Below are 17,238 nucleotides of genomic sequence, written 5' to 3'. Positions count from 1 at the left end.
AAGGGAGCACTAGAAAGGATCCATCAGCCAGACTAGTATTCTCTCGAGGATGCATCCAGCGTGTTGCTCTGTTCTGCTCTGCTCACCATCATATCTATCCAACCCCAGATAGCCTTTACTGTAGATCACAGGACCTGTTTTCAAATTTGCTGCAAAGCTGTATGGAGCTGTAGTTCTATGCCTTGTTGGACACCAACCGCCATACCACTCACACATTCCCCCTAAGCTATTTACAATATATTTGCTCTTGGTGTGAGGCTGATCTTTATGAATACAGGCTGCGTTCATAATACTGAATATCATTATATGCCTTGTTTTATACAGTGATGGATTGGTTTCATATGTATGTATGTGTGTATGTTTAGTAGTGGAGGATGAAAGGGTCACAAAAAACCCACCGCAGATTTAAAGCATAGAGAATTAATCTGCCAGATGTATCTTGTGGGTTTTTGAACGGCAGCTGGAGACAGCGGTATGGCACTTTGAGCCTCCATGCTGGACCAAAACAAAGCCTCATTCATTCCCAAATAACAACATCTGGGCATGCTTAACAGCATGGATAAATAAACAAGCCCTATGGACACTAAATCCCCCGCACTCAATCACTCTCACTCCCTCTCCACCCGTTCCCCCTTGCCATTCTGAAGGCTGTAGGTTGTTGGTGTGGGACTGGCACGTCAGCACTGATAGTGTGCATCCAATTAATTAGCCAAACGTTATCTCATTAGTAATAGCCGGAAGACTACAACAAGAATACTCCCATATAGTTGCAAACAACCTCTGGCCAAAAATGAGAATGATTCTCTCCTTCCCTGTAACCTCTGAGATCTGTTGATGCTGAGTAGGAGGACTGAAAGAGAGGCATGTGAATGCTGTTTGGTCAAAGTGTCCGTCGATAAACAGCTATTGCTCATGGCTCACATTTATTCAACAACTTCTACAGAATTAAACAGAGCAGCCCCCAGCTCATCCTAATGACTCCATATCAGGATGCAATCTAACGGTTTCTTTGTCTTTAAGTTATCTGTCTTTGTGGACATCTGCAGCATTTGCACAGCGCTGTAAGCAAAAGTCAGCACCGTCTGACACAGTTCTGAATCCCTTGCATTCCTCAACACCTGTGCCTCAATGTTATTTAAAGCACTCAGGGGCTCTGCACCAAACATCAGCCACCGGCTATTTGCTTGTGTGTGCTCTTTGTGTGTGTGTGTGTGTGTGTGTGTGTGTGTGTGTGTGTGTGTGTGTGTGTGTGTGTGTGTGTTGTGTGTGTGTGTATGTGTGTGTGTGTGTGTGTGTGTGTGTGTGTGTGTGTGTGTGTGTGTGTGTGTGTGTGTGTGTGTGTGTGTGTATGTGTGTGTGTGCAGGAAGAAACTTGACTTCTTGAGCATAGTAACCATGAGCAACGAGGTATGCAGAGACAAAGTAGCACTAAACAATGTGGGAGCCATTTCATGTGAAGGAAGGGAGCATGATGTTAGATATACTGCTTTATCTATGTAGAAGAGATGTGACTTTGCAAAATAAGCTGAATATGCATGCTGATGTTTCTCTCTTTCTCTCTCTCTCTATCTATCAAACTATCTATCCTTTCAGTTTTTACCACATTCATAAAATTTAAATCAGATGGGGTGACTGACATGATGACGACAAAATGCTTAAATACATTATATGCAGTTTTCATTATGTGAAAACTGCAGTGCTTTTATTATATACTTTCACTATACGATACTATAGACATATAGAGGTATATTTGTCTCTAAATAATAAGAATATCATGTACAAACAACTTGCAAAAGTCACAAAGAATTAAATTTATATTTCACTGGGCCAAGCAGGATCTGTTTCAGATTTACGAGTTTGTTTGTGGAGCAGGAGTACAATGGAGTACATGCCCAGTGGCCTCTTATCTACAGTTGTAGTGTCACAGTGTGCTGGTGCTTATCATCTGTCCACAGCTCTTCAAGGTTTCAGCGGGAGTAGCGGGATGTCACTTGACGCCCTCTGGGCTTTTCCATGTCACATGGATTTCAGCAGTGACAGATTCTTGATTATGCTATTTGCATGTACAGCTATGTTACCGTGCATGAAACAGCAAATTACTACACTAAATAATCAAAATATGAAATTCAGTGTCACTAAAAATATGCTCAATCACCAACCTATTCACAGTGGTGATACATGACATGACATGTCATTCTGATTACAGAGAAGGAAATCTGATTGTAATGAGGCAAACAAGCCTTTTCTTGGGCATATGACAATCAGACAAAGCTAGCTGCTAATAAGGTGTGATGGTCAGTGTCTGTCAAGTAAAGTCGCAGAGCTCTAATAAGAGGCAAGATTATCATGTAGAGCTGTGCAGGAAAAAAAAGTTTAAAAAATAAGGACTTGTCTGTCTCTGTGTTTATGTGTGTGTGTGTGTGTGTGTGTGTGTGTGTGTGTGTGTGTGTGTGTGTGTGTGTGTGTGTATTGATTATGTGGATATGAAAACACCAGACAGTAAAGCTGCAAGAGAATTAAGTCAATGACAAACTGCACAAAAAGTAAACAAAGACAACACAATGGCTATTAAGGTGGGAGTTTAGGTAGGTTACAGACTGTGCTTCATAAACATGTATTGAATCTGGACTCATTCTTCTACAATGCCAGAAAGTCTGTTCCAGAGGGAGGAGGGCTGACGTGAGAGAGGGCTCTATCTCTTACAGTGTCCTTTCAATTAAATGAACCAACATATTCCTTCACACTGTTAAGGGTAAGACTCCATCTATATATGCATATGCGATAGGGAGCTAGTTAAGAGACACTAAGGCACAAGTAATGTGTTGTGTGGTGTTTTGGTTTTGTTTGAAATATTTGGTCTTCTGAGCTTTTACTTTTAAATAAGCAATCTATTTTTATGTGTAGAGTAGGGCTCCTGGTGAGTGATATACCACAGTACACTTTTATAAAGCGCAAAAAAGAATTGTCTGCCTTTTTTTTTGTTGGTTGGTAAAGGAGAGGAGACGTTCCTATCCTGGCTGCTCAAGTGTGAGAGTGTTGTTATATGGTAAACAGTGCCACAATCAGAAATTTTAAGAAAGGGCTCCAGACCTGGATTTTGATTTTCTAAGCATTTATAAGCAAATTTTATTTTTGATATTGCTGAAATACAGTGTAATTTATTTGATATGTAACTGATAGTTTGCAGGTTGTAGGTTTGCTTAAGTTTCCATTTGTGAGTCAGTGATTTAATGATCATATTTAGCCATCTATTTAAACTTTTCTGCTCCAGGGTTCACAATTAGAGTCCTGCCTCTGGTTAGGTTTAAGCAACCAAGGTACTTTGGTCAAGGTTAGGGAAAGATTGTGGTTTTGGTTCAATGTAAGTAAACATGTTGTGTCTCAGGGCACTCTGGCACTTCTTCTACATTAAGCCAGACCATGATCTTTTCCCTAACCTTAATCTTAAGTGTCTGAACATAAGCATAAAGAGTTTAATACGGTTGTAGCTACTACAAGTACACACTGTACAGCAAGATCAGAGACTCTGGAGGAAAACAAATACATTGTCTGTGGATATTTCACTAATATGTTCAGTATTGATGTATTTGCAACCAAATATGTAAATTAGCAACACTTCCTCACTACCTTAACCCTTTCATGCATAGTGGTCACTACAGTGGACAGCTATTCAAAAGCTGTTCTCTTGTATATGCATGGGTTTTATTGTTATAGTTGCATATCAGCCAACATGGTGGATGCTTGTGCACCAAAGCAAAAAATGCCAACAGATGCCATGATGCTGCATGCACATGAAAAACAAGTATGTCTGCATGCAGTGTCTTGTGTCCTGGATGCTTTGCCAATTTCCATACAAGATAGATGGGAAGTGGAGATGAGCAGGACATGATTATGTGAGAGGACGATAGCAAATCAGAGGGGAGAAAGAACATTTGTACACCCACAGACAATGTTGTGAGAAAACATCAGATTATCAGCATTAAAAGTGTTTTCATTTCATAGTTTTCACACAGAATGGACATGTTTGTAACTCAAAAATTTCAATTGCATTGTTTTTTTTTCATGCTTAAAGAGGGATAAAAACACTCTCAAAATTCTGGAAAATCATGACTGAGGTTTTCATAATTCATGCATGAAAGGGTTAAGATAATCCACAATCTTTCCAAAAGTCTGAGACCACTTTCCCATTCAAGTGAATGTGAAAGTAATACTGAGGTATATGTATAGATTCATCAGCTCTATACCTCAAGTGGTCTTTCCGTCAGGCTTTGTCTCTACAGTGTCTCAAACAGCAGGTATGCAGAGATTAGCAGGGAAAATGGCTGATTCAAATTATCCTCTGCTGCCCACTGGGGCCACTGATTGTACCAATCTACATGCAAATGGTCATGTTTATTACACCAGGGGAATAGCAACACAAAGTGTCCTTGATTAATCACAGGCTCTGCTTCTGTTAAAAAATGAAATACAGACATTACAGTCATCTAATTCTGCAGTAACCAATACACAAACTGCTGATATACTGTGATTCAGAAATCACTTAAGGTTTTCTTTGCTTCATTAATATTATTTTTTCAAGCTCCCTGCACTTTGAAAGTTGGAGGAAATGTCATCAGTGACGTCACTATTATCATGCCCCTTATTATAACCATTTATCTAACAATACGAAAAAGGAAAACGTCACATAAATGTCAGATTTGTGAATAGTTCTCTCTCTACACTGCACACCATGTACATGGTGTGCAGTGTACACCATGTACATGTATGCAGTCCTTTCCTTTTCCTCCATCTCCCTTCCCTAACAACTCTCCAGATGTCTACTCACTCGTCTACAATCTCATTTGAAGAATTCATCTTGCTGTCTCCGGGGTACCATGCATTATTGCTCTCTGTGGTTCTTCATGCAACTATGATAATGTGTGTCTTGGTTAGACTCCTCACATGCCAATTATGTGTGCCTGTTATTGTGATGGACTCCACATTCATGCAGAAGAGTGACTGGCTCTCTCTTCGGGCCCAGGCTTTTTTCACATCATATATAAGAATGTGTTTTCAAAGCCAGAACCCAGCGTTCAGGCAGCAGGGCTTAGTGGAATATGAGGACACGTTCTTATTAAACTAGAATTACATCAGTTCATATTGTCTTACACATGAATGACCCACAAAGACCCTGTCATAAAAAGACAGCAAATGAGCCAATAGGTAAAAAACCACCGTCTGTCTTTTTTTTTTCTCCATTCATAATTGTAGGCATAAGCATAGGAGCAGGAATGAATTCCTCTCCTTCTTACATTTTATTTTTGTCTGTGCATAGATTAGCTCTGCAAAGCTTGTGATAGAAAATACTGACACTATGACACTAAAACACAGATAAAATAAATAATAATATATAATAAATATAAAACAAATATATTTTTATTTTTATTTTTATTTATTTATGTATTTATTTTCTGTGTTGTGTTGGATAATCCAAGAATATCCTAGTAGATGAACGCTACTGAAAGATAGACTGCATCCAAGCAGTGTTGACTCAACTCAGTGGTTTACAGTTTGTACATTATAAAATGGTCAACAAATCATGGGATGTGTTTACAATAAGAAGAATGTAGAAAAATTCTAACCTTATACTTTATACTTTATATTAAATCACTTCACAGATTGGTTTAGGAGGTTTGTGGTCAAAGACAAGCTGACATAAGAGTCAGTGTTTTTTTTGTTTTTGTTTTTTCCCCTTATATTTTATTTCATATTAAGGAATATATTCTTACTATATTGACCCATATGGTGGAGCATGGTAAAAATAATAAAAACAGCACATTCACTCTGACTGTAGACACACTATAAAAGTGGTTGACTGGATGTATTGGGTTTGCCAGAGTGACTGTGCCAAGTTTTCAGCCGAGATTCAAATCCTCATTATTCATACTTTGACCATGAGGGAGCTGGTTGAACTTCTGGGAGTCAAGCATAACAATTGGCAAACCAAAACAATCAGCTGATGCGGTTGAAAGCTGAGTTGGTCATTGATTCTCAGGGGGATCGGCACTAATGGGCCTTTTGATTTGGGGTCAAAAATTATTTAATGGAGCCGTTTGGATGACATTTGTTTTCCAACCTAATTTCATCTTGAATTTAAACATAAATTTCTAATGTAATTTATAAATGTACATATGATTTAATCTTCAACCGCTTAACTAACCTACAGTAGTTTAACATCAAGATAATATGAGCAATGTAAGATTTCATTGATATTTTCTTCTCCTGTAATGAACTGACTGAAAAAAATACTCTCAGATTGTGTAAGCAAGTGTAAATTAATGAGGAGAAAAACAGGTCCAAGCAGGAGTTCGAAAAAAAAAAAAGGTAAACTAAACAGAACCTACCCACCAGCCAATTAGCTATTTGTGAAGCAAAGGGACAAATTAGGACAAATAGTTAACATTTTCTCTTTTAGGACAAAAACAGATGAATTCATTACCTTTTGAGGCTTGATATACAAACAGACAGAACTGTTTGCTTCTTTAAAAAAGGAAAGTGAAACAGACTTAAAGGAGTAGACTTCTTCAAATGGCAGAACAGCATTACATTTCATGCATTATGCAGGTTGTTTTTTTTATCAAATGAGATTTAAACAAATACCACCTGCAACAGTGACTTGTTTGATTTTTTTTTTTTTTTTGTCTGAATACTGATGCTTGATGTGGCCAGATGGTAGCATGAGATATAGAGGAAAGTCCTGCTGATGATTTGTTGTGATGCAGATTGACCCTCAACATTTTTTTTCTTTCTTGATTTTGGGGAACGAGGTTACAATCATTTTCATACTGAGGAGAGGAACATCCATCATTCATATTCAAGAAATAGTGAGCTTGTGCCATTGCCCCAGGCAACTACCCATTTTCTGTTGACACTAGGTTCATCAAAAACATAGATTTCCAACAGTGCCTGAGAACCTGTATTTTTTTTTCATGCAAACAGTAACTATTCATGTTACTTCATGTATTTAAGTGAATGAGATTCAGTGATAGAAGAAGAAAGAGAAAGAGCGGAAGAAAGTGAGTTGCTGCAAATGTTCACTGTGTCTTTTAGGGTGGCATCTATTTAGAGTACATTATTTAGGCACTGTAAATTTCTCTGTCAGCTCTTATGACTTTGCACAAAGACAACACATTCATCCTTTCATCCTTCACAAGCTCTATAACCCCCCCCACGCAGCTCATTCATGTTTCAGTCACACTGCTGTTTGGTCCACTGGATTCATCTCTCCCAACTCGCACAACCTGGACCTCATATGTGAGCTGGAAAGACTTAGTGAGTGCAGGAAAGCAGCTGCTACCTGTTCAGAAAGTTGATAGATTTTTTTGTTCGGCTCTTTACTCAAATAAAGTAGCTAAAAGAGGTTTGAAAAGTCTAGGACAAAGCTGACTGTGGGCACTGTTTGTTCAACCCCATCCCCGAGAAATTCTATTCATATTATACCTTGACCAAATGCTTAGAGTACAGAAACATAACATTATTAATATGATATGAATGCGATTTAGCTTCAGAAATGCTAATGTTTGAAATACTATGTTTAGTCTATAGACATCATTTATAAGAGCGAGGAAAAGAACTTGTAATGATTTATTCATACTGTGTCCACAGTGACCGGTTGTCATTGGATCATTGTAGAGGTTTCAGCACTTCAAGTTTTTGTACAATTTCTTGCTTTGTCTGTAACTTTTATTTATTTATTTATATTGCATGGTAGACTGAGATATATTTCTTTTATAAAATTGTTTGAAGAATTAAATCCATTTTGTATTGTGTTACAAACATCAGTTTTAGTCCTATACTATGTAAGCGTGTACAGAACTGTAACAAACGGGTAATGACACAGTTATTATCGTTGATCTCAATATATTTTTACCTGTTTTTCTTCTTCTTCTTTTTATTTAGATGGCCCCTTGGGACCTCGTGGCCTAGTGGAAGCTACAGAGATGTGCACACAGGAGTGCCTAGTCCTGGGACATTCAGACAACTGCTGGATGCCCCCAACATTAGGAACATACCAGCAGCCCAAGTCACCCGTGTCCAGCTTTGGGTCTCAGAGAGAGTGGGGTCCCAAGGACAAACTCCTCAATGGACATACTCTGACCAGAACCTGGAAAAATGAGAGCGGGCGGTCAGAGCATTTTGGTGACAGGAAGCAGTTTGGCAGCGGAGAGGGACACTTCACCAGTAGTGGCATGGCTGATATTCCATTGGTGAGTCTGAAGTCCTGCCAGCCAGCCTCGTGCCCAGACAGCCCGAAGGACCAGCAGCTATAAGACGGACTTTGCTTTTGTTCTGTGAGACGTCCTTACATCTGGACACTTCAAACAGAATAAGCTACTCACCTGAACACCTCCCCTGTTTTACTGTTTTCTTTCTTGTTTCATCTCTTCTGACTTAAGTTGATGCTTCTGCAGTGTGATTGCCACATGTACTGTGTAGGCCACAAAACTATAGTGCTTATGCTGTGTTCTCTACAATTCAACTTTACTATGGCTCTAGAGGAAACTCCTTTTTTTATGAACCTCCATGGATTTCTTCAACGACGTACAGTAACATTTTCTGTCCACTTCCTGTGTGATTTGGACATGAGGAGAATGAGGACATGCAGAAAATGGAGAAAAAGAAAACAAATTACAAGAAAAAAAAACTACCATGGCTGACCAATATATACAAATATTTGTGGTGTGGTTGTTATTGAGTTGTTCAGGACTATATTAATCGACACAATCAAAGAAAATGGAATTACATTTCAGAAAGTGTTGTTCTAATGACACTGTTAGTGGACACTTGTTTATTCTGTCATCGTCTGTGTGTTTGTAAATAAGACTTATTAACCACTATCATGTATCTGTAATAACCCCAGTGAATAGGACAGTTCTTGGCTGTTGTCATCAGAATGGCTTGTCATCAGGATTTGAGACTTCAACTGGACAAAGATCTATAATGTGGCTTAATGTACAACAAGAAAACATTTACCTAATTCTTTAAAAGCCCTATGGTTGATTTTGAAACAAATTTTCATCCCGTGATATACTCAGTGTTGCCCATATTTCATGATAATTTTCTTTAAGTACTGCAAAACCACAGGCAAACCTTTTTTAAAAAGAAAAAACAAAAAACATTTTGTATGAAGGATGTCAGTACTCAATATGTGCATTATAAAAATGAAAAGCTCTGAAAGCTCTCCTCTATAAACTTTTGAAAGTGTTCAGTACAATTAAATAGCAATATATTTGTAAATGGCTAAATGTTTTATCTAATGTTGGATCTTATTACTGTATAGATTTTATTCAAATTGTGATTTAACTGAGTGCAATCCCTCAGTAGTACCTGCAATTTATTGACATATGTGTATATTATTTCCACACAGACTATTATTTTCCATACATAAGAAAACACAGGTTAAGATAACACTTTAATCACTGTGCCTTCATGAGGTTTCTTCAAACACTGAATTGTTCTTATTTCAATGACGAGAACATGTTGGCTACAAAGAATTTTCTGTATGACAATGAAATGCCTTTTCAATGCATTTCATTGTCAGACACCCGAAGAAGAGGAAGCTGACCAATGCCTTATGCATTGAATGTTTGCCAAATTTAGAGACATAATCACACAGATATTAAAGTACAAAATCAAGTCGCTGGTACTGAAGAAAAACAGAAAGGCACGTGCAGAAAATGATCCAACCATGAAAGATCATCTGTCATTCCACTGTCTGAAAAGGTTTGTTTTAATCCACAGCATGGAAGGCAAATTACACAATGGAAAAGCATGCTAAAAGATATAGCTTTTAAAACTAACTTGATCATTTTTTGTGTCATTTTATTTCGTTGGAATAGAGTTGATTTGTGCATTAAGGAGACATTCAGTTTGTAAAGCACTTTTCATATTTATGTCACAATATAAAGAAGTTAAGTGGGATGGAGTGATTTGCTTATCGCAGTATGTTTGTCAGTTGTGAGGGTGTTTGACATCACAAATACTGAAACAGTTAATCCTTGTTACTACTCTACAGGTATACAGCTACTGCAATAAATGTTTTAATTATGTGTATGCTTAATTTGTCTACAGGATGATCACCTCAGGAGTTCTGTGTCTGTTTTGTCTAGATGTTTGTCCATGTGAAATAACCTTCCTAAATGACTGAGGGGTCTTGAGCTTTGATTGAATGCTGAAATAATAAGACTTCAAACAGAATGTGAACAGCTCAGAGATCTGGACCTTGAAGATGAGCTGCTGCTGTTCCTCTGAACCAGTTGAGACGACAGCTGAGGTAAGGGCACCTGGTGGAGACACAGGCTAGGCAAGCAGATTGAGGGGAGGCTGTGAGATCCAGGCTACCCTGGGAGGAGGTTTCAACACAACTCTTATACTGTAGGTAACAGTAGAGGTTAGGGTTACTTCGTTTGAAAATGTAGTTACACCGGCATTCTCCTCCTCAAAGCCCCTGACTGTGTCTGAGATCATTCCATCCTTCACTCATTCACTCCGCCCTAGATGATATACCCTTTGTAGTTTGCTCTACAGTGAGCAGTAAATTGAGATTTCAGACTCTTACAGTATGAGTCATCATCATCATCCTGTGTCATCACTGACAGGTGAAGAGTCACGTGACTGTTAATTTTCACATCATTCTCCACAGATGTCTGGATAAAACTGCATTGTTGTGCTCATTAACTCATAGGCAATCAGAAATAAATTTGCATGCTACCACTGGCCACTAATTAAGGGCCAGGCACCCAGCATAACTGGTGAAGTAATTATATTTTCTTTATTCTTTTAGGTTTCTCTTTCTCACTGTACGTCATTTGATATATTTATCAGCTGTCGCCCAATGGACCTGCTTAAATTCTTATTTGCCATGCTAGCTATCGACTTGGGCAAGAATAGTTTCTGAGAAGCTTCAAAGCTAATTGCATTGGAAGTGTGGGGGGAAGTAAATTAGTGTCACGCCACAACCGAGAAAAAAGGTTCCCAATCGCATTTCCTTTTTATATGGCTTTGAGAATATTTTTCAGACTGCGAAGCTTCCGTGCACAAAGTGGAACAGAGTGAATGTTCAGTGGGGAATCAGTCACACAGAAGGCATGCACTTCAGACAGCAGAATAGACAACTCTCCACAAAGACACAGACAGAAACAGCACCATCTACATATTTTGAAGGCAATATTTGAAGATAATAAGAGCACAAATTAATGTTAGTCTGCTCCAACACTTCACTTAGTTTCATTTCATCTAATGAATGTAGAAGAATTCAGTCTGGATCTCAACTAGTCTAGCAGACCCTGTGGCATTCTGAGCCTAAATATCTTCAGACAGGAGGGATTCCTGTATGGCTCAGTAGAAGAGGAGCTCTGTGGGAAGCCAAGATATTAAACTGGTTTCAGTGGAGCTTTAAAAGGACCAAGTTTCTCTGTAGATCGTAGTCAAAAGAAGGTAAGAATTGAGAAGCCTGAAGCTATGTAACCCAAGCTGTCTTCCTTGACCACATAGTTCTCCCTTTCACTCACACAGTAGTAAGTTGGGCTGAGATTTGCAGGGGTTCGAAATGATCCAAAGCAATTTAAAAAGATTTAAGAAAAGCTTAGTGAGAAAAATATATGCAGCAGTTGCTTGTCACAAGAACAGCTTAATTATTTATGCCTGGGCAAAGTTTCTAGCCAAACCCTGAGAATGTATCTACTTTCATAACACTTTTATTTTGAATGTAGTATTTCAGACAGCTATGTACAGTACAGCTGTCTTAGAATCCATTTTGTACAAGCAAATCCCACATCTAAACCCACATAGATAAAAACATACTTGCTGGAAAAAAAGACCAAGGGGTCAATGATTTAGAGTTGCAGATATCTACAAGCTTGAATGCATATTAAAAAATCTTGATACATTTCGTTCTAGTATTTAAAGGCTTGTTTTCATTGTGAAAAATATGTCAACGAATATTTTTTGTCATAGGTTTCTTTAGCGAAATTAACACTGCTATAAAATAAACATTCTGTACAGCATATTCAGCAATCTCACAACATAATTTTTAAAAAAAAGCAGGAATGGTTTGTTCTAGCCTTTAACACCAGATGACTGTGCAATACCATGGAAATCTGTTCAAAAAATGGAAAATGAGAGTTGCAGTAATATTCTTTAGATATGGTACATTTTCTTATGTAGAGGTGACAGCAAAATCTTTACAGATGTCTGAGTACACACAAAGTAAGCCTCGGAGTCACTGTCAGAGATGAAGCCAAGGCCTGTGTCAAAAGCTCTGAATTTAATGGTCTCCATTTAAATAAACAGCAGAACACTATATTTTTATATTATACGCCCTGAAGAAGAGGAAGCTGGCCAAATGAAACATGAAGGTCAGTGGAGAAGATGATGAGAGAACATGGAGTGTCATGCAATACCCACAGCAATAACTATGACAGATTAAGAGTCTGTCAGGAGAAATTGTACCTTGGCCTGCTCTCCTTACTCTGACTTTAAACCACAAATCTGAATCATTTGAGTTATTACATTCCCAAAGGTCAGTATGGAATACAGTAGGTCAAAACAGCTGAATGAATGCTGAGGGCTTCTGAAGCTTTAGGAACCACTCTTTGTATCAGAAAATAATGGAAACAAAACTAAGCGTCTGCAGCCGTGCTACCAGCTCTATGCTTTGGGCTGGATGCTGATGTCATTATACAAATATGTCGTACTCCAAATGATTTAGAACAGGTGTAATGTTTACTCTGTTCACCATCTAGGTTTAACACCATCATATCTGAGGCCAATTTGCACAAGAGTGAAAGTCAAGGGATCACAGCCTTTGCTCCTGATGGACAAGAGACGTTACTCCTAAGGCTGCTAGACAGAGTAGACTATTGTTTAATAATAGTGTAGTACTTTGTTCACTGCTGCCATTTTGATAAATGTAAAGCTGTAAGGTAAAATGTTTTCATGACAAATACAAAGACATTATAAAATAATTTTTCAGAGTGGAAGAGTTATTCTCCTGTTAAAAAACAGTTTTCCTCAAGAATCAACAACCAGCACTGTCCCCACCCGGCTGTCCCTGTGCAGGTGGAAAGATGAGAAGACTGGGTTTACTTTGACCAGTAAGGATTTGGCCTTGTTTTTTTTTTGTTTTTTTTTCAGTCAAAAATCAAATAAAACTGCCTACCTACCACAAAGACTCACTTTGAAAAATGGATGAATCCTGCTTCTGCTTTTGTTTTGTTTGTTTGTTTGTTTATTTATTTATTTATTTATTTATTTATTTATTTATTCATTTATCTATTAATTTTTTTTCCAATTAGGAAACATTTCCAGAATGAAGCCTGCCCTGTCGTTTCAAGACACAGAGAAAACTGTTCCAGCTGTCGTATCGTCACGCCTGGACTGATTCAATGCTTTGTTTACTTGCCTCAGCCAAGTTTCTATGGCTCATTTCTTGTAATTATTGTTGTTATTTATTTTCCTTGTAATTGGTTTAAACTGACTACCACTGAGTATATGTGTCTCCTTCCACGGTGACACTGGCTTTTTTAAACTGAATACCGGTAAAATCATCAGTTTAAACTGTTCACTAATTGCACTGGTCTTTATCCCGATTATACTGTATTTTTTAATTATTGTGCTCATTAAATACTGTTAGGAACTTTGGGGTCACTAACACCAAAAAACCTGGTCATTACACAGACCAGACTGAGACTCAGTTTGATTGATCCAAATGCAAAGTAAAATACATTTGTTTTGTTTATTTATTTGCATAACAGAATGTGATTATTCTCATCCTTGCTACATTTAGACAAAGTTGAAAATTAAAACCGGATAGTTCATGAAACGGTTGATAAAAAACCCTGGCTGTTACACCAAGAGTTGATGCCTCGGTGAAGATCAATGACCACTCTACTACCAGGGAGCCATTCCCTGGACCCAAAGGCCATTTAGAGAGAGATCTGATGGCTTCAGTCTGTCTTGGCCCTTCCAGAAATTTGATCCACATGGGCACAGCAGACACATCTGTATGGATCGCTCCCCCAAAGCCAATCAAGGAGCAAACACTCTGCCAATACTCCCTCCAGATGAGGCCTGAGCTCTGAACAGAAGGCTGAGATGAAAGAGAGAGAGCAGAGAGGGATTGTTGATTAACCTTTGTAGTTGGTAGTAAATCTGTACACAAGAAAGGAGAAACCCAGGCTCCAGCACTGGACTCGTACTTGTCCACCAAGGCAATCTCAAAAGGATTCTTGTCAACACCAGCTGTCTTCAAATACAGTGTGTTGGAACAGGTTGTTTATGTGTTGGACAGTTTGTTTCTCACCTGTTATTACCTTCTCTACGTCACCTTGTAATGACCAAGACCCTAGTCTCATTGCTCTGACACACTGAAGTGTGTTTTTGTTGTCTCTTGGTTTGATTAGTGTAACAAAACTAATTAATGCCATACTTCTAAACTAAAAACAATATATATATTTTAAGATGTCCATACACTTTTTCCCTTGTGAGTATTAAAAAACCCTATCAGATTAAAAACTGGATTTAGCTTTGGTTATATTGGTTGTTACCATTAGATGACAATCTTACCACTAGTAAGATTAAACATAAAAACTGTTAAAAAAAAGTCCCGTTATTAAGGCATGGATAAGTGATCATTTTACATACAGTGTATGGCAGACAGCTTATATTCAAATGTTTGCATGCAATGTGATTTCACTTGCAGTCAGGATTTCACTTGACTGAGCCCAACACAAGAGTAAAAGAATGAAAAAATGCAAACAGGAGGCTCTTTGCTAATGGTGTTGATTATCGTAAGATTCTTAATACTGTAAGTGAAAGTTTGATCTTTAAGATTAATATTCTGCAACCCTAAACACTGGACTGAAGAAATTTACATTAAAAATGTTATGCCAAATGCATGAGTGGAGATGCATTTAATCAAAATCTGTGCTTAGTCTTTGTAAATGCTTGTTGGGCATATGTTCATATATATTACTAATATTTTTCCGCTATGCATATATTAATTTAGAATCCATATTGTGGAGGTGTTCCACATCTGGAAAGTTGTTATTGAAAGCACTAATTTGCCAAATGTTTTCAGGTGGCCTCTGACCGCAAAGTCCTGTCTGCTACTGGATATTTTAGTTTTCTTTTCTTCCCTCCTCATGACACCAAGAGAGGAAATGGCCTTTTGCTGAAACTTACTAAAGCTGATCCACCTACTGCAGACAAAATTCTGGGCCCTCATCGGTAAGTTTCCATCTGCGAAGGTCGATGGCCTGCAGTCAGTTTAGCAGGTCATTATGAATGAAACCTTCAGCTTTGGAAGCTGTGCCTATTTGCAGTCAAGGGTCGTAAAAAGCTTCCCCCACCTCCGCGTCCAAACAGAACTTCTATGGCCAGTACCTGACAACCTATTCCACTCTGTGACATCAGCTCTAGCAACTTTTTCAACCCAACCACTGAGTTTTAGTTTTTGTTTGCTGCAATACTGCAATAGTGTTATAACTAGATTTCCTTAAGTGTGTTTTCATTTCTGTAATACTATGACGTTTTTTATGACATTTTGAGGTCTTACTAAAATATGACTTTTTTGGCATATTTTAATGCCTTACTATACTATGACGTTTTTTATGACATTTTGAAGTCATGCAAAAATATGACTTTTTTTGGCCGATTTTGACGCCTTACTATACTATGATGTTTTTATGACATTTTGAGGTCAAAAAATTTTTTGACTTTTTTGGCCGATTTTGAAGCCTTACTATACTATGACGTTTTTTATGACATTTTGAGGTCGGAAAAAATTTTGACTTTTTTTGACCGATTTTGACGCCTTACTATACTATGACGTTTTTTATGACATTTTGAGGTCGGAAAAAATGTTGACTTTTTTTGCCCGAAAAAAACGCCATACTATACTATGACGTTTTTTATGACATTTTGAGGTCAAAAAAATTTTTGACTTTTTTTGGTCGATTTTCACACCTTACTATATACTATGACGTTTTTTATGACATTTTGAGGTCAAAAAAAATTTTGACTTTTTTTGGCCGATTTTCACGCCTTACTACACTATGATGTATTTTATGACATTTTGAGGTCAAAAAATTTTTTTACTTTTTTGGTCCAATTTTGACGCCTTACTATAGTATGACGTTTTTTATGACATTTTGAGGTCAAAAAAAATTTTGACTTTTTTTGGTCTGATTTTCACGCCTTACTACACTATGATGTATTTTATGACATTTTGAGGTCAAAAAATTTTTTTACTTTTTTGGTCCAATTTTGACGCCTTACTATAGTATGACGTTTTTTATGACATTTTGAGGTCAAAAAAATTTTTGACTTTTTTTGGCCGATTTTCACGCCTTACTATACTATGACGTTTTTTATGACATTATGAAATAAAAAAAATTTTTGAATTTTTTTGGTCCGATTTTGACGCCTTACTATACTATGACGTTTTTTATGACATTTTGAGGTCGAAAAAAATTTGGACTTTTTTTGCCCGAAAAAAACGCCATACTATACTATGATGTTTTTTATGACATTTTGAGGTCAAAAAAAATTTGGACTTTTTTTGCCCGAAAAAAACGCCATACTATACTATGACGTTTTTTATGACATTTTGAGGTCGGAAAAAATTTTGACTTTTTTTGCCCGAAAAAAACGCCATACTATACTATGACGTTTTTTATGACATTTTGAGGGCGAAAAAAATTTTGACTTTTTTTTGCCCGAAAAAAACGCCATACTATACTATGACGTTTTTTATGACATTTTGAGGTCAAAAAAATTTTTGACTTTTTTTGGCTGATTTTGATGCCTTACTATACTATGACGTTTTTTATGACATTTTGAGGTCGGAAAAAATTTTGACTTTTTTTGGCCGAAAAAAACGCCATACTATACTATGACGTTTTTTATGACATTTTGAGGTCAAAAAAAATATTGACTTTTTTTGCCCGAAAAAAAACGCCATACTATACTATGACGTTTTTTATGACATTTTGAGGTCGGAAAAAATTTGGACTTTTTTTGCCCGAAAAAAACGGCATACTATACTATGACGTTTTTTATGACATTTTGAGGTCAAAAATTTTTTTGACTTTTTTGATCTGATTTTGACGTCTTACTATACTATGATGTTTTTTATGACATTTTGAGGTCAAAAAATTTTTGACTTTTTTTGCCCGAAAAAAACGGCTTACTATACTA

At 37.2% G+C, this 17,238-nt stretch overlaps 1 protein-coding gene across 2 annotated transcripts in view; it reads left to right on the top strand.

Annotated features, from left to right (window-relative positions):
- The window catches only part of LOC121181814 (protocadherin-9), a 179,581-nt gene extending 171,272 nt beyond the window's left edge, over positions 1–8,309 (top strand). For both annotated transcript variants that reach the window (XM_041037974.1, XM_041037984.1), the window contains one exon: positions 7,939–8,309. In XM_041037974.1, coding sequence (XP_040893908.1) covers positions 7,939–8,309 — 371 coding nt within the window. The remainder of the gene's footprint in view (positions 1–7,938) is intronic.
- The last annotated feature ends 8,929 nt before the right edge of the window (positions 8,310–17,238 follow it).

This window comes from Toxotes jaculatrix, chromosome 1, assembly GCF_017976425.1.
Source record: "Toxotes jaculatrix isolate fToxJac2 chromosome 1, fToxJac2.pri, whole genome shotgun sequence".
NCBI classification, from domain to species: Eukaryota; Metazoa; Chordata; class Actinopteri; family Toxotidae; genus Toxotes; species Toxotes jaculatrix.
The sequence above is the reverse complement of the archived record's forward strand: the minus strand, read 5'-3'. Positions and strand labels throughout refer to the sequence as shown.